Consider the following 23,044-nt stretch of genomic DNA (forward strand, 5'->3'; position numbering starts at 1 on the left):
CTAGTAGAAGTTCCACTTTTTCTCTCTTTCCTGAGAAACAAAGACTTTGGACCATTAGCTTCCCTCCTGCAGCCAGAGAGATGATCCCGTCCAGCTCAAAGAGAACAGTACTCTCAAAGCGTAATGCTTCCAAAGTCTTTTTGGACTCTGAATCAGCCTCCCATGAGTGAAAGAATACGTCTGGTGGCTAACACCAAGGTCAAGGTTCTGGAGACATCTTGTCCAATGTCAAAGATAGAGTCTCCCAAATAATTTGATGTTTCCATTACATGATCCGCTAAGGGCAACAACTCCAATCTAGGCATCAAAGAGCTCCTCAGTCCACTTTGATTACACAAAGCTGCAAGAACGGGTGAGTGATGAATCTGCAGCAACAAAGATATATTTAAGAATTCCCTTGCATCTCCTCATTAGTATGTAAGCTCTTACGAGCAAGGCCCTCTTCCCTTCTGTCTCTATATCATTTCTTCTCCTCCAACTTCACTGTATCAGCTATTGAAGTCTTGGTTTTATTTGTTTATTGGTCTGTATTGTTTTACCCTGTAAGGTCAACTGTTTGTATTCTGTACTGCGCTGCGGAAATCTTGTGGCACCTTATAAGTAAAGGATAATAATAATAATAATATCCATGTTGTCCTATTAATAACGCAGCGTTCGGAATAGGACTAGTAGCGAATTTTGCAATGGGGGCATCCACTCTTGGTAGAATTTCCCATTTCTCAGTCTCTACTTATGAGAAGTGGTAATTGAATCGCAACCTCTGCAGAACCCAAAATCTCCTATCTCGTTTTTGGCAAGCCTCACCCAAAATCTCAGTCAACTTTGGGGATAGAAAGAAACTGTCTGATTCTTCTTCCTTTTGAAAAAAAGAAACATCAGGACATCACACAGTGTCCTTTGCATGCTGAATGTTAAAAGCTTGTCATACTGCTAAATTCAGATAGTCAACCCCCTGTGTGCTGGAGGAGTCAAGCTCCAATCCAGTCAGGTCCTCATAATATGAGTCACCTTCTTCCTGAGAGGAGAGTTCAGATTCAGAATCTCCTAAGAAATGGACTTTGGGTGAGCCTGGCAGTTATGAGGCTTAGTGAATGACAAAGTCTCCAACAATCTCTCCAGTGAGCGAGAACCTTGTGCCAGGCCCTGTACGGATTTCTCAAGGTTTCATACCCAGGTTGGCTCCTGGACTATATCTAGGTTCTGTAGCCCACTGAGCTAAGGTTTCCTGATAGGAAGGGGGGCTTAGGATTGCTGCTGGAATCCCTAAGGGCATATTAGGAGGAATATGTAAACAGAGGAATGCACTGCACACTATTTCAGTTCTGCGATAGCACAGCCAGCCTGGTGTAAGGCGCTAGCTCTATCTCGGTCACATCTTTCCCCAAACATGCGGAGCTTGGTCCCCAGTCTCACAAGCCATGCATCAGTATCCGAACGTCCATTTGGTAGTCGGCTGGGTATTTGGACCAGCAGGGGGGGAGAGCATGTAGAACACAAGCAAGACAGAGTGAAATAGCAGGCTTTATAGCACAATAAATTCAGTACTCAACAGGCCATGGGGCTAAATAAAGTCAGTACTCGATAACATAAAACATGCGAGTACAGTAAACCACAGTAACCCAACTGAGTGGCCAAGAGTCAGTACTTAATAACCCAAGCAGGAGAGTAGTGACAAAACAGAGTGGTTAGCAAGTCAGTACTCAAAAAACTAAGTTTAAAGAGAGGAGGGCTTGAGTCATTAAGGAAAGTAAGGCAAAAAGAGGAGTAAATGTTTTCCGGGACAATCCATGTTACAGTGCAAGGGGTGCAAATGAGTTTATTATTTTGCACATAAGTTAAATACTGGCTGTTTTTCATATAGCACACAAATACTTGATAGCTTTATTTTTACACTGAAATTTAAAGTTGATCTAGGAAATGCCCTACCCCAACTATAAAGCTGTTCCCACATTTTAAATTTACCTCCCCCTCCAATGCAAAATGGTTTCGTCCAGGTGCAAAGTTACTCCTTTATTATGCTTTGCTCTCCTTAATGACTCGGGCCCAAGTACCAATAGTGGCTAACAAACTCAGTACTCAATAACAAATCTCTGTGTCTGTGTGTGTGTGTGCTGCTTTAACATGAAAAATACTTCTTATATTCAGAACAGCAGCACAGAAGTCTAGCACCGCAGAGATTTGCAGCCTGTGAGAAATGGCAGGCTCTTCTCAGTAACAGTGCGGAAAGGGAAGGTGCTGCTACAGGGGGAAAATGCACCTCCCCCTGCGAGTCCAGTTTAACCATAGCATGGTCTGAGACAGGTCACCTTGCAACATTCCGTCCCCAGTGTGGAGCTTGCATTTTGCACCCCCCACTTGACTCTGGCCACCAGAGGTGAGCAGCCTGTGTAGAATCCTCCTCGCTGATTGAGTACTGAGCTCCCTGGCAGTCAGGGTGGACAGTTGCCAATAAGTCTAAGTCTGAGTGACAGAGACTGACTGCCGTGACTTCCCAGACTGTGGTCGTGCGCCACAGCCCAGTCATGGCCAAAAGGTCCCAGAAGTCAGTTATTCCACTGCTAACGAGGTGATCCCTTCTGGGAGCACAGAAAATGAGAGGAATTTGGCCAAGCAGCTATAAAAAATAACCCCCCCCCCAAAAGCAAAGAAAAAAAGGTGCTCTAATCCTTGGGCACTGAAATAAAAACTGAATATTCTGAGTGTAGGAGACAGAGGGGTAGGAGCAAAATGTATTGTTAGATAGGTGCCTTACGCCCAGCAGAGTGCCCTCTATATCCCATGGTGAAGAAGTGTCCCCAAATAGGTGGAAGGAGACAGTCTATTCCCAACATTTTATCACATACTCTAAACAATGTATTTGGACCATGTTGTAAAGCTGTTGGGCAGCTTTGGCTTTTTTTTTTATTAATTTAAAAGTATTAGAAGTAGGTGTGCTTATTATTAATGGTATGGGGTGGGGGGGGGGGGGGGTAATCACTCTAAAAAAATGAAATCTTGGTTTACTAGCAAAATCTGTTTTGGTTTTATTTATTTGCCAGTGTGAACAAGCTCTGTCAATTTATAGGTGTAGCTAGTGGGCAGCACTTCTGCCTTACAGCACTGGGATCATGAGTTCAATTCCCACCATGGCCTTATCTGTGCGGAGTTTGTATGTTCTCCCCGTGTTTGCGTGGGTTTCCTCCGGGTGCTCCGGTTTCCTCCCACACTCCAAAAACATACCGGTAGGTTAATTGGCTGCTAACAAATTGACCAAATTGTGTGTATGTTAGAGAATTTAGACTGTAAGCCGCAATGGGGCAGGGACTGATGTGAATGAGTTTGCTGTACAGCACTGCGGAATTAGTGGTGCTATATAAATAAATGGCGATGATGATGATGATAATGAAGGGTGGCAGGAAGGTGTAAACCATATGGGGCATAATTTCACCTTTATGTACACTGTTCTATTGTAGAGCACTGTGCAGCCTGTCAAGCTACGTACCTGGAGCCGGAATGTCCCTGCGCACGGCAGTACCCTCTACGGGCGTCTTAGAGTCCTTGTTGACAGCAACAAAGGCTGTAAGAGAAGAGATGACTCCGGACTGTAGACTGGTCTCCAAAATTCTCTTCTTTGCCTCCTCCGAGTCTGAGTCAGTCCCATTCTCCAGGTCAGCGATCACGGCTTTGGCTGCCAGTCTGTGGATGGTGGGTCTGAGAGAATAAAACCAGTTAGTACATGTGGGGATCAGAGCGTTGTTGTCGGGTTGTTAATAGTTGGTGTGAGAATTAGACCAGTTAGTACATGGGGGACCAGAGCTTTGCTTGGATGAACAAATTGTATCTGACCAACACAAGGTGCAATATAAGACTAAGTTGAGTGACCAGAGGAACCGCATGTGTCCAGCTTCGGGTACAAAAATCCCTCAATGGTCAGTGCCCTTGTTTTGGCAAACAGGAAGAGTCCTTTAAGGCATATTTAGTTTCTACAGTAAACCATTTTTCCAGTAAAGAGAGCACAGTAGAATATGAGGCATCTGTATCCTTATTTGTGAGGTTTACAGTCAGTTTTCACCTTCAGAGTACATTGATTTATTAGCATGTACATATCCTCATGCAGCATTTACTATATACGTTGTTTCATCTTTCTTCATGAGTTTTTCAGCAACGCCTCTATAGCACAAATCTGTGCTCTCTGCATCTTTGTGTCATATCCCAAATCAATGCAAAATACTCAAATCAGCATATGTATATTAGGACATTGCTGAAAAGCACAGAGGGAAACCACTGAGACATTTTGTAAACGCTGCAGGAGGGCAATCACAGGACAATACATTACAGTCATCTGAAGATGCAAAATTCACAGAATTAAAAATAAAAAAGTTTCAACACAATTATGTCAGGTTAAAAATCTTTCTAGGTGATTCACTTGTAGTTTTTAAGTCTGTGTGTGACCATAGAGAGTACTGGGGACCTTTGCAATATTGGCTTGTACCTATTTCAAAATATGGTCTCTATATCTATATATATATATCTATATATATATCTATATATCTATATCTATCAATGTACCGGTCAACTTTCTCAGTTTTAAGTAGCACACGAAGATTGTTCTTTAAAATTTCATCTTTAAAAGTGTATTGTAAGCAGACGTCACCCTCAGATTCTTTCTCCACCTACAAGACAAATAAGAAAAAACTCTTTATACTCTGCACACCCAGAATAATCAGACTGTTCTATAAAAATGGACATAGGGTTTGCAGAAACGCAGGCAATCTACACACAATAATTCCACATAGATTAACAGAGGGGGAAACATGAACTAAATTTTATTTTTGGAACACTGATAACTCTATATAGCAAAGCACAGAGCATAAAACAACTCGTAGGAGTAAATGTATCAAGCTGGGAGTTGCCGGTGGGTGTAAAAAGTGGAGATGTTGCCTATAATAACCAATCAGATTCTAGCTTTCATTTTGTAGAATTAACTAAATAAATAACTAGAATCTTATTGGTTGTTATAGGCAACATCTCCACTTTTCAAACTCACTGGATATCCCAGCTTGATAAATATATCCCTTGGTGTTGTTTCTGTAAATTAAAAAGCTGAGACTTTACAATAGAGCCAGACTAGTTCATTACATCACAGTAATCTGAGCTACACAGTAATTTAGATGGAGACAGTTAATTTTATGTAAACAGTTCGTGGCCCGTGTCTTGGATGAAAATGCTGTTTGTATTAAGTGGGTTGGGCCAATAATTACAATGCTTAAGTCATTGGAGTCAACGTGCGCATGGTCTGACCTCCTAGCCTGCTTCATGTCAAGTAACACAGAACACAGCTTATACATTCACTCATACAAATCTAACTCACCTTTCCCTTTAGCTGGGCATAGACAATAGACCTTTGACCCTGAAAGATGGCGGTGGGTACTTGGGACAGGAGAACAGATTCCATACCAGGAGGAAGGGTCCATTTCAGAGAAACGTCCTTCACAGTAGGCTGTAAGGAGCATTTGAGGGCTCGAAGAACCTGATGGGGTTAGGAAAGAACAACGAGATTTAAGATTAAAGATTAAGATGTGCGTTACTACATGTCACCTGTCCGTGTATGAATAACATACACACCCATATGTCACTGACATCTCTCACAACATGCTGGAAACACGGTGTATAAAGATCACATTATCACACCACATTCCTATGGCTTCCCTAACACCTTGACATGGGAATGAGTAAGACTTCCGGAACTGGAATATTACAGGGGATATTGTTTTGAGAATGTCAGTGATACCAATCTACGTGGTTTAGATCCTTTCTAAGAGCTATAATTAAAGCAGCATTTCTGTTACTCAACCTTCGTGTAATGGAAGGACGACTGGTTGTGATGAGCACGTAGAGGGAACAAGGGAACAGAGGTCTCCACATCAGTGGATTTTCTGTGGTCTCTCACTTATACCTACGTGTGCCCCAAAAGGCGCTGCAGAGAACCACCAAAAATGAACAAATTTGAATCATTTGATACATTTTTATGTTTTATGCACCACTTGGAAATCCGACAAAAGGCTTCACGACTTGAGAGGGTGAGATGGTGACTGAGGAACACCACAGAGACCGAGAGGTGGGTTTCTAGATAATGGCTCAGAACGTTCTACACCCATTGAATGCATCAGTATCTGTTCTACAAGATGGAACAAGTTCAAATGGGCAGATTAACTCTTACCTTGGGCTGCATTCTGTCCTTGCCAGAGACAAACTCACACGTCCCACTCCCTGCCCGGGCCATGCCTTTAATGAGGGACGTGGAGGCTCCTTCACCAATCCCGAATGTGAAACACCTGTAAAGTAATCATGGACACGGGGTTATACAGTGACAGAAAGAAGCAGGATTTAAATGGAGATAAAAAGTTAAGTAACAGACAGAATTAATCCTTTTGTAAACTGATTATGATGATAACAGTTTGTAAAGGAGGAAGTCTTGTTTTCCAGCTACTTTTAATAATGAAATCTACTCTGAGATGGAGAATGTGAACTGCGCAGGGCGCAACTGTACATATAATCTAGGTCAGCTTGGACCTTGGTTGGTCACTATCTGATTAGTCCTGTTCTTTTAGGTGACAGTTGTATGCAAAAGTTTGGCCACAAACATCATGTTTCACTGCATCTCTAAGTGAAAAGAACTTGCTGCAACCTCAGCAGGGTACAAACAAATAGGACATTTTTTCTGCACATTTTACTGTGCATTTTCGGCTTTTCCTTTCACCCCAACAATATTTCCTATGTCACTGACTGCCACGCAACCCAAAAAGCATAATAAATCTACCATAATATATCAGGTCCATTGCCGAATGTTTGGCAAAATGTTCTTTAATTCAAATGCTTCATCTGTTATCCAAATCTACCTTCTGTGTTTGTTGTCAAAAAGTATAAAATGTTTCTTCCATCTGGCAACAGCACTTTGTTCCAAAAAGTTTCATGACTGTAACAATCATTTATCTTTATTTCCAAGTCCTCAGTCAGCTGCTTAGAGGAGGCCATGAATATTGGGAGTAGGAACAACATCCAGTGAGGTTTGAAAGGTCAGACTGTTTATTCAATCTTGGTATAGTTTTAACAATTCGATCTAGTATTGAGGCCTTCATGACAAGTGAGGCCCCAAGTCGAAAGCACTTAAATAGCGACAGGGTTTACATCTGAGCTTACACTTACCTTTAGAGGGTTAACCGTAGTTCCAGCCCGACCAATGGTTGTAGAGTGGCAGGGTCATGGTTTTCATACAGGAGGCAGCACTTCCTGGTTGCCTCACTCTTCGTCACAAGATCCTGCCCACCCACGCTGGGGATAGTTTTGGCTAATTAGTTCTGTTTTAACCACTTTTTCCGGTTCGCCAGAGAGCAGGTACAGTTGGTAGGAAGGCACTGCGGTCAGCGGCTGATAATTAAGGCGCTAGTGTTTTGAGGCAGCAGTAACTCTTTGGTCCTTCGATGAGGAGAGTCCGTTGTCCGGCTAAGTGAGGGGGTGGAAATCGTGAGTTTAGAGGGAGTACAGTCACTCTGACGCCAAGTTACCGCATGCCAGAGATTTAGGGTTGAGATTCCCTGTTAAGTTGATGCACGGCGGTTTTGCCAGTTTGTTCAAGTTTGCTTGTTGTCATTAGCTTGGTAGCTGTCTCGCAGTGCTCATTCTCCGCCAACAAAAGGTAATTTAACTAAATAAACCTCCATTTTTAGCCAACCTATATATGTCTGTTTCTTTACTTTTAGAGAAGTTAAGTAAAGGATTTGTGAAGTGGAAGAGGGACACACACAGTGAGCTATTTAAAAACATTACAAAAAAAGTACTAATTAGTAAATTGAAAGGGTGTCCAAATTTTCAGAAAATAATTAGTAATTGGGCAGTAAGTTTTTAACCTGCAAAGGTTGTGTTTTTTTCTTTTCACTTAGAGATTTGGTAAAACATTCCATTTAGAGATTCAAGGAACACCCAATTTGATCAGGGGGTACCCAAACTACAACTAGCAGTACCCACATCCATGGTAGAGAAAAGAAAGCCCTGTTAGGGTTTGTGTTTATGTTCTTTTGTGTTTCCAGAGCATATTGTACACAAGGTTTCTTGATGCATACATGACTCTCTAGATCACTGCTCTTACATTCTGCAAAGTCAAATTTTCTCCAACAGCTTGAACGTCAAGCAAGAGGTTAGCAGCCGCTAGAGATTAATTTTTCATTATTTCTGATTATTATGTATGAGTCCATGTACAATTATTATATTTCATTCAATTAAAAAGAAAAAACTTGAAAACCTGCAAGGAGACATACCAGTATAACACTGCAGAGAACAATGGGGCAGAAAGTGAGTTAGTCCTGATTACTAGAACTCTTACATACACAAAACCCAACACATTTCTACACAATGCATGAAGGATTATTGTAATTACCGGTGGTTATGGGCATTTTTCTGAACTTCCGCTATGACTTCCTTTGTGTTCCCAACTTCTCCATCCGTGAAGACAAAAAGCTGAGAAGACACATAGTACAGATTCATCATACAACATTACAACCTGTAATCATGAGACTGCATTTGTATTAATCATCATCAATATCTAATTGTGTATCTGGATCATTGTACCAGACCTGTAAGTCATGTATTGGCTCTTATCTGACCTAGATTGGGAAAAGCAAGATAGCGGCATGAGTATAAAAAGGAGGATATTTATATGTTAAATCTGCTTCTCCAAAACCATCTAGGGAATACTGCTACCTTAAATTGGGTGAGGGCGCAGGAGCTGGGCACTTTATAGTTAACTCAGAAAGACCAAGCATCTCTGCTCTCCCAATTCTACTCACCTCTAGTTTATACATTGCAAAGTCCTAAAGAATAGGGTAAATGGAACACTGACCAAACAAACAGCAGAACAGATGGGGAATGTAGTGTTCCCCAGATGGATGCGGAGAAATGGATTTAAACAGAATATAAAAAGGGAGACCTGAAGAACAAGGCCCCAATTCTGAAACCCTTTTAGCTGAAATGGATAGAAAGAATGCAATTTTCCAGGACAAATATTTTAACTCAAATCATCTCCAAAGGTTCAATCGGAGTTAGCTGAAGATCTGAAAGAACCAAATTAAGATCCAATGGCGCTGTTGCAGGGACACAGGGCGGCTGGATGTGCAAAACACTCTGCTAGAAGGTCTTTACCTCTGGAATAAGGGCAAACTTCTTCTGAAAGTATACAGAGATACGAAACCCAAACCCTAAGGGAAGCAAGCCTAAGGCCACTGTCCAGTCCATTTTGGAGAAAGGAACAAAGACACGAAAACCAAAAAGGAAGATGTGTGGAATCTCCTGTGTTCACACCAAACCACATATGTCTTCCACAACCTATGATAGTCTATTTCTGAAACTGGCTTACTAGATTTCAACTGTCTGTAGAACGTCTTCGGACAATCCCTTGGCTTTAAAGATCTAGGCTTCAACAACCAAGCAGCAAAAGCCGACCTATGAAGTTCCTGGTGTAGGAATACGCCATGCCATGGTCCATAACTGAGGAACACATCGCGGCCAGAATGACAGTCTCCAAAGTTAGAGAGAATGGTCCAGGCGCACCCGCAGAGAGAGGCAAGAAAGGATTTACAAGGCACTTCTGTAAAACCCCCAGCACTTCTACAAAGCTCAGCAATGGACTGAACCAGGGATCACCCGAAGCAGGCTCAGACATCTTTCCCCCCGAGTGCGCATTTGCTTCGCAGGCCGCACACCGGTCATCTGGATTGGCAAGTTTGGAACACAGGTGAAAATCAGACTTCCGTAATCTAGTTATAGCCTTAAAACTGGTCCCGTTTTCCAGACAAAGTATAAAGGGTACAGTGAAACCAATCACACAGTAACATAATTTGACTTAGAATTAATCTATAATTATGGTGCAGACTCCACAAAGTCCCTTCGATATAGAATAATGTCAAAAGAACCAGAAGACAAGAACCTGTAACAATCTCCTATACCCGAAATAAAGGATTTTGCAGAATAAAATTAAAGTTCTAGAACATGAGGTACTTAGCCAACCAGGCTTCCAGACAGCAGCAGGAGCCTCTTGAATACAATCCCAGAGGACAGGAGTTTGAGCCCAGTACCCAGTAGCAGGAATGCAGCCACAGGTACAGCACAGCCACTCAGCTCCAGTTCTTCCAGGGAATGATTTCCTGGTGGGCTTTCTCCTGAAGAGAAACCAGCCAAGGAAGAGGAACCATCTGCAAGGTGTTCCCTCCCCCCCTAGCCAGTGCTACAGTGGCTCTTGTCCATAGGACAGGTCCTTGTCAACTCCCTTGACCCCAATAACATCAGCCTGATAAAGGGGTCCCGCCCCAAACACCGCTTAGCTACCCTGGCAGCAAGGGCTGAATGGGATAGCCCCAGCTAAGGTGGCGGCGGACATCCAGTTACACTGATGTCAGACAGCCGCAGGATCAGTGGTATCTATGCAATATTAATATATAATGGGGTTACGATACTTTACTGCACGGATCCACCACTCATTACGGGTCACTTACTTGTCTGGGGTGATCTGATCTCCCGGCTGTTTTGTAAATTTTCTGTAAAGGTTGAAGGATTTCTGTCCCTCCAAAGTTCGCATCCATCTCATTAACCTTCTTCACAGCCTCCTCCATGGATGTCTGAGTGTACTGCACACTCTCCCTGAGGAACACCAATAATTACAATGTACAACTGCATATAACATGGGTCCTTACATGTACTTTTTAAGGTTTATAGGCTTTTTTAAACATTGTATTTTTTTAGTGGAACCAAAATCCCAAGTCTGGCTAGCTGGATAACAGGTTTGCATATCGTCAGTTAAGTTAATCCTCGCCCTTCTGGGCCAACATTGCCAGAGTAGCATTGGTATTAATATAGGATTATCACCCCAATAAGCGACAATAAACAGACATCCTCATCAAGTGTGAAATAGACCTATTGATGACCAGGTCGCTATGTAACCAAGATAGCACCATGGTATGAGCTCGGCTTCTGCCCATGATCTGCGTTGCTTGAGCTGAACTGCAACCAGATGTGATCCCCCAACCAGCTGAATGGAGCGGTCTCACTCACATTAGACTACTCCGCTCACAGCTTGTTATACTTACGGGAAGAAAGACTCAAAGTCGGACCCAAATCCATAGATATTGAAGTAACATCCGAGGGGCAAACTCTTCAGTAGAAGAACCAGGGTGTCCTGGAGAGAAGAGACAGAACTGGATGAGTGAAACACAATCCATTGCTAAAAGGTCTATTTATTTTTTTTACACTCATTAAAAATGACACTTACTGTTACTAATTTCACTACATTTTTAACTGTTTGATGCACCTTAGATTATGTTAGTGTGACGGATAATGGGCTATAGTTAGATGTACTATGTTTATGGTAGAATTTAAGGTTCATGCACATAAGGTTTTGTTTAGATGTGTCTGGCAATTGGTCTGCACAACTGTAAGACTGATCCAGCATTTACCCTGTAGGGGGCCCCATCATTGTTTTTGTTCAGAGGCCCATTTTGCCCCAAACTACTTCATTATTACACAGCCAAGAGGAGCTTAATAGGCTTCTATCCGGTAGTTGGGTAATGCCCTATCATCACTACATACTGCGACATACTGTACAGCTTTTTTCTTTTGTTTTTTCATTTTAATAAAGCTGTATATATTCTGATGGTTTTAATTGTCTAAGCTACTTCGTGAAGGTCCGACTGGGCATCTTCATAGATATATCTTCTAGAACAAGGACCCTCTGTCTTATTTACAGATTTATCATTAAAACTGTTAGACACAGAAGGGAATTTTCTAAAATAGAAGTTTAACATTCTGAGTGGAATAAAACATCTGCAACTGCTGTAAACTAAAGTCTGCCAGTATTACAGGTGATCAGGGTAGGGTGGTCCCAGATAAATGCAGAAGGGGGTATGAATGCATCTCGAATTGTAAAGGCATGCAAAAATTAGATTTATGTTCTGTGGGACAAAAGTGCATCATCTCATTAAAAAATAGTTCTCTAGCCAGCGTGTGGTCACATAGCCTTTAACTCCCGCTTCTCAACAGATTATATCACGGATTGTCCTATACTTTTCATGTATAGTGGTTTGTTTGTTTTTTCACCATTCAGGCGCATGCTATACAAATACATCCTTTGTATGGTCGCAAACATCCGTGTAAAAAAAGAGGATTTATGTACTTACGTTAAATCCGTTTCTCTGATTCCGTCTGGGGGACACTGCTTTACCATGGGTTGTGGAGGGGAGCTTGGGAGTTGGCACCTAACTAGTTAATTTAGTACTGCTGGCAAACCCCTCCCCTCTACAAACCCCCTGCCTCTTCCTGTACAATCCAGTTAGTTTTAAAAAGCCCCAGGAGAAAAAAGGGCAGTCAAACAAGAGCACACAGAAGAATAACAGAAGGGAGGGATCGCAGTGTCCCCCAGACGGAATCAGAGAAACGGATTTAACGTACGTACATAAATCCTCTTTTCTCTTTCATCCAGTCTGGGGGACATTGCTTTACCATGGGGACGTTCTAAAGCAGCCCCTAAAGGGTGGGACTACTCTGAAAATCCCGCTCGTAAAGCATTACGAGCGAAATTTGCATCTGCTGATGCAAAGACATTAAATTGATAAAATTTAGTAAACGTATGGACAGAGGACCAAGTGGCTGCCCTGCAAAGCTGGTCCGCAGAAACACCATTCCATGCTGCCCACGACGCCCCAACCGATCTGGTGGAATGGGCTGTGATTCTCTCCGGCACAGGACGGCTAGCCTTTATATAAGCTTGTCTGATGGTAGACGTAATCCATCTTGCAATGGACTGTTTTGAGGCTGGCCAGCCTCTCTTATTAGCGTCATAAAGGACAAATAGAGAGTCTGTACGTCTAATCTGGGAAGTTCTCTTAACATAAATGCGGAGAGCCCTAACCACATCTAACTTTTCCATCGATTGCTGATCCGTATGGGAAGAAGATGAAAAAACCGGAACTACAATTTCCTGGTTGAGATGAAAAGCCGACACTACTTTTGGTACGAAAGAAGGTAGAGTTCTTAACACCGCTCTGTCCTCGTGGAAAACCAAATATGGTTCCCTACAGGACAGAGCTCCTAATTCGGAACTCTACGAGCCGAAGCGATAGCCAAAAGAAAGAGGACCTCCCAGGTCAATCACTTTAGGTCTGCCTTACTCAAAGGTTCAAAGGGGGGGGCCCTTGAGCATCTCTAGGACCATGTTGAGATCCCATGGAGCAGTAGGAGGGACATAGGGAGGTTGGATATGTAAAACTCCCTGGAAAAAAGTCCTAATGTCTGGCAATTCGGCTAATTTCTTATGAAAAAATACAGAAAGTGCCGAAACCTGGACCTTTAGGGAACCTAACCTAAGGCCTGCTTCCAGGCCATTTTGAAGGAAGGCTAATAGACGGGAAAGTCGAAAAGAGGACGAGTGGAACATCCTATTTTCGCACCATCTAATGTAGGCCCTCCAAATCCGGTGATAGATCCGAGAAGAAACAGGTTTCCTGGCTCGCATCAGAGTCTGAATTACACTGGGCGAAAAACCTCTAGCCTTCCAGAGGCTGGCTTCAACAGCCATGCCGTTAAATTGAGCTGAGGTACATTCTGGAAATGGAATGGACCTTGCAGAAGCAGGTCGATTCGATACGGAAGGCGGAACCCCGGCCCTTCCGCCATAGATATGATGTCTGCGTACCACACTCGGCGCGGCCAAGAGGGAGCGACTAGAATTACTGGCAGAAGGCCCTGCCGAACTCGTCTGAGTACTCGAGGAAGCATGGGAATTGGGGGAAACAGGTATCCCAACCTGAACTCCCATGACATCGTCAGGACGTCCACTGCCGCCGCTAGGGGATCTCTTACCCTTGCGCAGAACCTGTGGACCTCTTTGTTGTGTCTGGAGGCCATGAGGTCTATGTCTGGAAGACCCCACCTGTTAACCAGAGATTGTAAGACTTCCGGGTGAAGTGACCACTCCCCCGGCATCGTCTGGTTTCGACTTAGATAGTCCGCCTCCCAGTTTTCTATTCCTGGAATGAAAACTGCTGATATTGCCAGAACATATAGCTCTGTCCAAACCAATATTTGGGCTGCGATATCCATCGCCGCTGCGCTCCTGGTTCCTCCTTGTCTGGAGACATATGCCACGGCCATGGCATTGTCGGACTGGATACGGACTGGGTGGCCCTGAAGAAGGGATTGCGCTCCCTGAAGGGCTAGAAAAAAAAAGGCCTTCAATTCCAATACATTTATTGGGAGAGCCGACTCCTGAACCGACCAGCATCCCTGGAGCCGGAGGTGCAGGACCACCGCCCCCCAACCTTTGAGGCTGGCGTCCGTCGTGGCTATGATCCACGACCAAGGTGCGAAGGATCTGCCCACATTCAAGTGATCCTGGCACAGCCGCCACTGAAGAGATGTTCTTGCCCTCTTGGATAGAGAAATCTACTGAAGATCTAGGCGTAGGTGTGAACCTGACCACTTCGACAATAGGTCCCACTGGAAACATCGAGAATGAGCTCGACCGAAGGGAATGGTCTCGAAGGAGGCCACCATCTTTCCCAGTAGCCTCATGCACAAGTGCATTGAGGGTCTGGGAGAAGACAGAACCTGAGAGGTTACCTTCTGAATAGAGGTGATCTTCTCTACCGGGAGAAATATCCTTTGTTTGCTGGTGTCCATGATGAGTCCCAGGAACACCCTGCGCTGACACGGAACCAACTGGGATTTCCTTAAATTTATCAGCCATCCGTGGCCCTCGAGAACCGCTTGGGTGAGGGATAGGTGATAGCTTAGGCAACTCTCTGAGGAAGCCTTGATTAGCAGGTCGTCCAAATAAGTTACGACCTGAACACCCTGCAGGTGAAGGCATACTGCCATCACTGACATAATCTTTGTGAAGACCCTTGGCGCTGTTGATAGGCCAAAGGGGGGGGGGGGGGGCCCGAAACTGATCCCACCGAAAATCTGAGAAGGGACTGATGGTGGATCCAAATGGGAATATGGAGATACGCGTCCTTTATATCTATGGACGCTATGAACTGATCTTTCTCTAGGCCGTTTATCACTGACCTTAGAGATTCCATCCGAATCTTGTCCACCTTTAAGTGGACATTAAGGCCCTTTAGGTTTAGGATAGGGCGAAAGGAGCCGTCCGGCTTGGAGACTAGGAATAGGTTGGAATAAAACCCTGTTCCTATCTGGCAATCTGGAACCTTGCAGATGACCTTCAGAGCTTGAAGAGAAGCTACACAATCCTGTATAGCCTGTCTTTTTACTGGATCTCGGGAAAGAGGGGCCTGGAAGTAACGGCATGGAGCCGGTCCTGAAAGGTCTATTTTGTACCCCTCTGAAATAATTTCCCGAATCCAATGATCTTGGGAGGACGCTGCCCACTGTTCGTAAAACAGAGACAGACGTCCCCCCACAGGCGCCCCCTGCAATACAGGGTGGTTGTCAGGACGCAGGCTTCTCCTGAGATTTAGGGGCCTGGCGTTTAGAAGCAAACGAGTACCTCCCTCTGGTAGAGGGGCCTCTGGAATTGGATTGCCTGCCTCTAAAGGGCTGTCCCCTGTGGGGAGAGGCCCCACGAAAGGGCTGACGAAAGGAGTTACCCCTCAGGGTGCAGCTATGGTTAGCATAAACTGGCAAGGACGTGCTCTTGCCCCCCGTGTCCTGGGAAATAAGGGTATCTAATTCCGGGCCGAACAAACCTGCAGCCGAAAAGGGGATAATTTCAACGGACCTTTTCGATTCCGCATCACCTTCCCAGGATTTCAACCAAAGCGTCCTTCTGGCTGAAATGGAGGCCGCCTGAATGGAAGAGGAGACTACCGCTGAGTTCTGGGCTGCCTCATAAATATACCCTGAAGCCTCCTTTAAGTGTAAGGCTAGGGGAAGAAAATCGGAGTCCTGTAAGGCCTCAGCTAGCTGGTCTGCCCCTGCCTCCATGGCTCTAGCCACCCAGGCCGAGGCAAATGTGGGTCTAAAGGCAGAACCCGCAGCCGCAAATATGGGTTTGAGCTGGGATTCAACCTTGCGGTCATTGGCGTCCGGAAGGGACGCTGAACCAGGGGCTGGGAGTAAGGTATGCTTTGCCAATCGAGCAATAGGGATATCCACCTTGGGAATACTCTCCCAGCGAACCACTTCTTCTTCCTGTAAGGGATACAGGGAAGAGAACCTCTTGGGGATAGAGAATCTTTTTTATCAGGATGTTTCCATGCCCCTTCAGCAATATCTCTAAGTTCCGCGGAAGGGGGAAAACAGCTGGCCTTTCTCTTGGCCTTTTTAAAGAGACTTCTGTCCCTGGGGGTAACATCTTCCGGTTCCGGGAGATCCTACGCCTGTCTTACCGCTAAAACCAAATCGTTAACAAATTGGCCTTTAGACAATTCTCCCTGCTCTGAGGAATGACCTTGGTCAGTGTCCGAATAAATTTCCCCTTCTTCCTCGGACTCCTCCTCAGAATCTGAGAGAGCCAAGAGGGGATTAACATATCTAGGCCTCCTTCTTTTAGCAGGCGGGGTATTTGAGGGGTCAAGCAGCTGGTTAAGCTTGTTCAGCCCTCTGATAAAAGCTGTAGACCACGCCGGTTCTGTAGCAACCAGGGCTGGGTCAGTCTGTAATGAGGATGGTCCCTGCAAACTCAAAGCACTAGAACCTGAGGAAGCCGGGAGGTCTAACTGCGTATTAGCATTACTAGTCACCGAAGTTGCCACAGTAGTCAGCAACTGGTTAGACTGAAGGACCATTTGAGCTAAAGAGCTAACCGACTGTAAGGGAGGTTACCCAGGCCGGTTCCACCGACGGTGGGACTGAAAACTGCTGTGTCTGTGTAGTGGAAGCCTCTGCTTCACATGTCATGCAGAGCGCCAACGGGTGCCTCTGAGCACATAGTAATGTAACATTACATTTAGAACATGTGAAATATTTTGGCATAGAGCCCTTTCCCTTATCTGTCATATTTATAAAGGAAGGCACACCAAGCACACAGACTAAACAAAAATCTAGCTGAATATACAGATAGATAATAGAGAGAGAGGGAGAGAAAAATATGTAATGAACAGAGTAATACCAAGTAATCAACTGATATATTTTTAAAAGTTGTACTTGCAAATAGTAAACACCAAAAATATCTATGGCTAGCAGGAGGCTATAGTGTAAACCTGCTAGCCCAGTATTACAACATCAGATATGTGTGTAATTAAAGGTGATACTTAGCCCAAGGGCCACCAGGGGGAGAAGATCTGACAGCAGTCTGTGTTTTCTCCTCAGCTCTGTTCCTCTTCCCGGGCTTGTGCTGGCGCCAAAAGACCTGAGAAAGACCATCTCTCTCTCTGTAAGGAGAGGGGGAACTCTATGTATTAGCTCCCCCTTCCTATAGTTCTTTTCCATGTTTTTCTCCTCAAAAAACTCCAAAAGAACTTGCATAATCGTGGCAGAGTGGTGGAGACCTCTAGGACAGAGGTCTCCGCAGCGGAAGGTCTCAGATGCCCCCCTCCTATGTCTGAGGGGGGAATCTTGGTTTTGCCCCCTTCTCCTCGGCGCTGCAGCCAAAATCCAAGATGGCCGCCGCCATTTCCATTATCCGATAACCGGCGCTCTATGCCTGTAATGGCAGCGCCGGTTATCGGGGAGGCTATAGGAGTGCAGCGGTCCATGAGACCGCTTGTCACTCCCTTCAATCAGGCACTTTGTACTTCAGTCCCTGTCAGTGAGAACCGCTGGCTCTCAGCTGACAGGGGAATGCCTGCGCTGCCAAGCTGTGAGTGTGTTCTCTATATTAGAACACACTCCAGCGCTGCCACCTGAAAAAAAAGTAAAAATTAAAAGAAAAAAGAAAATTAACATTAAACTAAGCACTAAACAAAAAGGCTGCCCAACTCCAGGGCACCTAAAAAAAACTGGATTGTACAGGAAGAGGCAGGGGGTTTGTAGAGGGGAGGGGTTTGCTAGCAGTACTACATTAACTAGTTAGGTGCCAACTCCCAAGCTCCCCTCCACAACCCATGGTAAAGCAGTGTCCCCCAGACTGGATGAAAGAGAAAATAAAAATAAACCACACAAAAAGCTCATGTAATACGAATAGTCCTGATGTCCCTAACTCATGATAAATTTAAGACAAGCCGGCAGTATTTTAGGAGATAATGAAAAATGAATGAAGCAATTGTAGAATGGACTCGAGTTACATTTTTACTTTTTGTACCATGTTCGTTCCTAGTTGGATTCATTTATCCCCAGGGCTCGAAGTGGGGTGGTATGTTCCAGTAGGACATACCAGAACTCTTTCGCCCCACTTTTGTACAGGTAGCCTGCCCTGCTACTTGGCTGGCACCGTCATCGGTGGTGGCACGGAGACCCGGGCAAAAAGAAGGAAGTGCACTACATACTACTTGGCAGCATTTCTAATTTCCTGTCTCTACCACAAACTTGAAGGAACTAGCACATTGTAACGGTTGACATGGAGGATGAAAGAGGAAAAAGAGGACTTAAGGATGAACTAATTTAGCTCACAATGTGCAATGCAATGCTCTGCACTTGACACAGCTGAACACAAGTCACCTACAAACATTCATATTTAGGTTCTTTCCAATCACAGGACATTTGTAACCCACTCAGAAAACTTCCTTGAGAATTACATTTCTGGGGTCATTGCACTGACCTTAGCACTCTGAATACGTAGTGGAGCATTTGGCTCAGAATTCATTGCACACTCCATACTCCCAGACCGATCCACAACGAATATAAACTCTCCGCAGTTGGACTGTTCCTGGGTCTCTGGGAAACTGGGGTAGAAATTCAGCATGACGACAGATTCTGACATAATGGACCCTATAAAACACAGAGGGGAAAGCAATGTGGATGTATGATTAGAGGGAATGGAAATACTTTTATTTACAATGTTTTCAATCAGTCTACAACAGATGTCCCCCATTTTGCCAACAAAAAACCCCCAAAAACAAGAGAATTAAGAAATGATATATTCATCGCTAATGTATTGTAGGCTGGTGCTAATAAACATTCAGCATCGTATCATACATAAAGATAATGTAATATGACTATTATAAGGTGGCGAATTCAACACGTTAAACCTTAGAAATAAAGTTACAGATACAACTTGAAAGCTCCATGAGGTCAGAATGTGGCTTTTACTGTACACGGAGACAGTTCTACCCTGGATAGGGCAAAGTATAAGATGTATGAAGTCAGCAATAGGGCACATATGTAGTTTGATTGTGTCACCTGATGAAGCTGGTACGGATTCCTGCGTGCTCACAGTAGATTCAAGCCCCGCCTCCACAATAACACTAGGTTTGTTCACCTCCGTGTAATAAACAAGTAACTCCACATCTCGCTCAAACTTGTGCCCCTCTGCCAGCGACACCTGGAAACATGTAAATGCAATCATATTATAAAGAACAATTGAATATTCCTTAATATCAGGTTTACATTCTATAGTAGATCAGATGGACAGTCAAGATAAAATTGGACCTTTTTATACTTATGTTAAATATTTTCTCTTAACCAATTGAAGGGTTGGGGGGGCAATGAAACATGGAGTACAGAGGTTCATCCAGGACGTAAGTTTTAAATTATTCACAACGGTTTGCTCCTCACTCCTCTACCCCCATCCTGCAGTAACTCTGTTTCAGTCCTTTGGGCCATTTGTACCCCAATGGCTTCAGAGAAAATGGTTTAACATAAGTATTAAAGTCCAGTTCTCCCTTGCATCTTATTGGGAAGTCCCAAAGCTGCACAATTGGATAGGTAAGCTCGGTTGTTGTACGCAGTGTCTTCCGACTAAAACTAGCATCTTTGCTTGCAAAAACATTAAACCTTCATAAAAGTATGCACAGAGGACGAAGTCATCGTCGACACAGCTGCTCAGCTAAAGCATCGTTTGGCGCCGCCCACTGATCTGGTAGATTGTGCCTAAATAGTGTAATTAACAGGTTCTCCCTCCCAATCACCAAAGTGGTCCACCTAGCTATCATCTGTTTAGAGACAGGGCAACCTCTTGTGAGCATCACAGACAACCGACAGCTCAAACTCTTTCCCTGAACTCATATCCTCTTCATACATATCTGCAACTACTTCCAAAAAGTGAAGAGGTCCCTCTTCCTCCATAGACTGATACTGACCTAAAGCCAGCATCACATTGTTTCAATTTAATGGAATTTATAAACCACCTTAGATTGGAAATATGGTTTTGTCCTAAGAAAAGCAATATCCTCATGAAAGATAAGGAGATCCGATAGCGCTCCCAAGTTCAGACAGCCTCCGTGCCATGGAAATCGAGGAGGAATAGTTTTCCCCAAGTTAGAAACTTCACATCTGCATTTTTCAGTGGTTCACAAAAGAGGGTGTTGTAAAGTTTTCAAACACCAAATTCAGGTCCAAAGGTACTAGTGGAGGACCATGTGGTGGTCACAAATGGTTCAACCCCTGTAGTCTGCATCTCAGGTAAAACTGCCAACTTTTTTGGAGAGAGACAGAAGGAGCAGAAATCTGAACCTTCAAGTAAATCAATGTCAACCCTTTATCCAAACCATCCTGCAAAAACAGGAGTAACCAGGCAAAATGAAAACTTTACCTCTTCACGCTTGGTCTGCACACCTGGATCAGAGAACCCCTTTTCCTTATGGATCATGGCTTCAGCTACACTGCAAAAGTCAGTTGCTCTAATCCTAGATGGTAAAACTGTCCCTTGGTTTGCAAATCCATCCTTAGCGGGAGATGCTATGACAGAGTCGCTAACATCCGCAGAATATCTGTGTACCACAAGCGTCTTGGCCAACCCTGTGCCACCAACAGCACCTATTTTTGAGAAGGATGGGTAACAGATAAATCAGATGAAAATCCCATTGCCTATATAAGTAACGCCTGCGGATCCCTTGCCATTGAGTAGAAACAAACCATTTTGTGGTTCAGCCAAGATGCCATCATGACTATGTCTGGCTGACTCCCCTGGGTGTAGGTCTTCCTTACCGAGAAAAATTGTCAGTTTTCAATCATTGCAAGGGAGATCTTTGTGCCTCCTTGATTATTGATGTATGCCACCGCAGTGGCATTGTAGGACTGAATCCTGATGGGCTTTATCCGAAAGAGAAGTTGTCCCAGAACTAGAGCATGAAATGAAACCTTGTAAACTGCATGGCTTTGGAAGTTCCTAAAACATTCATGCAAAAATGGACTGACATCATTCTGAGAGCAAATAGACAATGTACTACTTTTTGTAAAGAGTATCTTTTTCCCTTGGAAGAAACTGTTTCTGCTGTTGAATGTCAAAAAACCAATCCCAGAAACACCAGCCTCTGGGAAGATTAGATTTCTGGCACTTCATAATTCAACTGTGGGGATCCAGATTGTGTGCCACCTCCCAAGGGTTCCCGAAGCAAACTGTCTTGATCAAGATATCGTCTACATCAGGCTTGTCCAACCTGCGGCCCTCCAGATGTTGTGAAACTACAAGTCCCAGCATGCCCTTCCAGCTATCAACTGGTTGTCTACCAGCAAAGCATGCTGGGGCTTGTAGTTTCACAACACCTGGAGGGCCGCAGGTTGGACAGGCCTGGTCTACATAAAGGGATGATGATCACATTCTTCGAGCTCAAAAGAGCAGCAATGAACTCTGTGAAAACCTACCTGGAGCTTGAACCTGGAAAAGGGACCAAACTTCAAATCTGAGAAGACATTTGTGATCCTCACAGATTGGGACATGCAAGCAAGCATCATTGTCGATAGATACCAGAAACTCGTCTTGTTCTGTACCCCTGACTCCATTTGAACATCATCACCCAAACATAGGTGTTGATGAACTTTAGGTTCAAATTGGGGCGAAATTACTAAATTTGGGACCTGTGATTGGATCACTTATAAAAAAAACTCATAGCATAAATTTATTTAAAGGAAATAGCGCAGGGCGCTTATTTATATAATTGCAAATGTACTTATTTTTGATATTGTGTGTATTTTGGTAAAGGAAATATCTTTCTTTCGGAGACCAGTGGAGGAAAATCATTTTTTGTTTTAACTTTGCTAGAGGAAATGTATTATTTGAGGTATATACCTTATGCAATAAGCATTTGTTGAGGAAGTCTTTTGTGTATTTTGGTGTAGGAAAATGACTTGTTTGGGGTTTTGTAACTTTTCTTTGGGGATTCTCAAGTTAGCAATAGAGTGGAGGGAATGTGTATTCTGCAACTGTCTAAAGAAAGGACCTATGTTAATCCCATGTTAAATTGATTAACATGGGACCCTCCACTTTTGCTGTGTGAGGGTCCAACACCTGAAGGCACAGGAAGGTTTAATTAGACTTGCTGTTAGATTTCCTCTGTGTCTAATGCAAGATGCAGGAAATCACAGCAAGTTTTAGGATATCACAGATAAGTGTAAATATTGTTAGCTTTGCATTGCATGTAAATCCATATTTGGGTAAACATATTGCATACTGATACTAAAAATAGCTCAGACCTCAAGGGGGCTGGCTTACCCTGTGAGGCGGTGTCCAAAACCGTATAAAAAAAGCACTGTTCTGTATTGTTCTTCTGGTTTCATTCGACCTGCTCACTGGTACCTTCAACCAGTGTGAGCAAAGAACATAATTTGCTTCAAAGACCTGCTTGGAAACTTCTCCATCCCTGTGACCTACAGATTAGACCCAACTCTAATTTGTTCCCGCCTGTACTGAGATTTGGACCCAGCCTTCCGGTACCACTGCTCTGCCCACTACCCAGCAGCTCTGGCCAGTGTGATAAGCCAGGGGGGATCCATCCACAGCAACCCTGATCCATAGGAAGAGATCAGGGGTACCAGCCTAGGTACACCAGTAACGGGGTATACTAGCAGCGTCAGTTACCCATAAGAAAACCGGCACTGGATGCTGGTAAGGAGTCCAGTGATGGCATCATTTGTAAGCCCCTTCTACTGTGGTTAGAGGGCACATTTGGGATAACGAAAGGGAACAGTGGCAAAGTAAGCCCAGCCGGTTCCCAGCAACAACAGACAGGGTGGTATAGGAGGG

General features: G+C 44.1%; 1 protein-coding gene across 1 annotated transcript in view; it reads right to left on the bottom strand.

The window, feature by feature from the left end:
• The window catches only part of LOC142102186 (von Willebrand factor A domain-containing protein 5A-like), a 70,495-nt gene that overhangs the window by 27,701 nt on the left and 19,750 nt on the right, over nucleotides 1-23,044 (bottom strand). Inside the window, exons 6-14 of the mRNA XM_075186885.1 lie at nucleotides 19,264-19,405; nucleotides 18,683-18,852; nucleotides 11,115-11,203; nucleotides 10,524-10,668; nucleotides 8,414-8,493; nucleotides 6,200-6,314; nucleotides 5,351-5,509; nucleotides 4,549-4,652; nucleotides 3,482-3,690 (exon numbers count right to left, since the gene is read on the bottom strand). Of these exons, the coding sequence (XP_075042986.1) occupies nucleotides 3,482-3,690; nucleotides 4,549-4,652; nucleotides 5,351-5,509; nucleotides 6,200-6,314; nucleotides 8,414-8,493; nucleotides 10,524-10,668; nucleotides 11,115-11,203; nucleotides 18,683-18,852; nucleotides 19,264-19,405 (1,213 nt within the window). The remainder of the gene's footprint in view (nucleotides 1-3,481; nucleotides 3,691-4,548; nucleotides 4,653-5,350; nucleotides 5,510-6,199; nucleotides 6,315-8,413; nucleotides 8,494-10,523; nucleotides 10,669-11,114; nucleotides 11,204-18,682; nucleotides 18,853-19,263; nucleotides 19,406-23,044) is intronic.

Source organism: Mixophyes fleayi, chromosome 1, assembly GCF_038048845.1.
Source record: "Mixophyes fleayi isolate aMixFle1 chromosome 1, aMixFle1.hap1, whole genome shotgun sequence".
NCBI classification, from domain to species: domain Eukaryota; kingdom Metazoa; phylum Chordata; class Amphibia; order Anura; family Limnodynastidae; genus Mixophyes; species Mixophyes fleayi.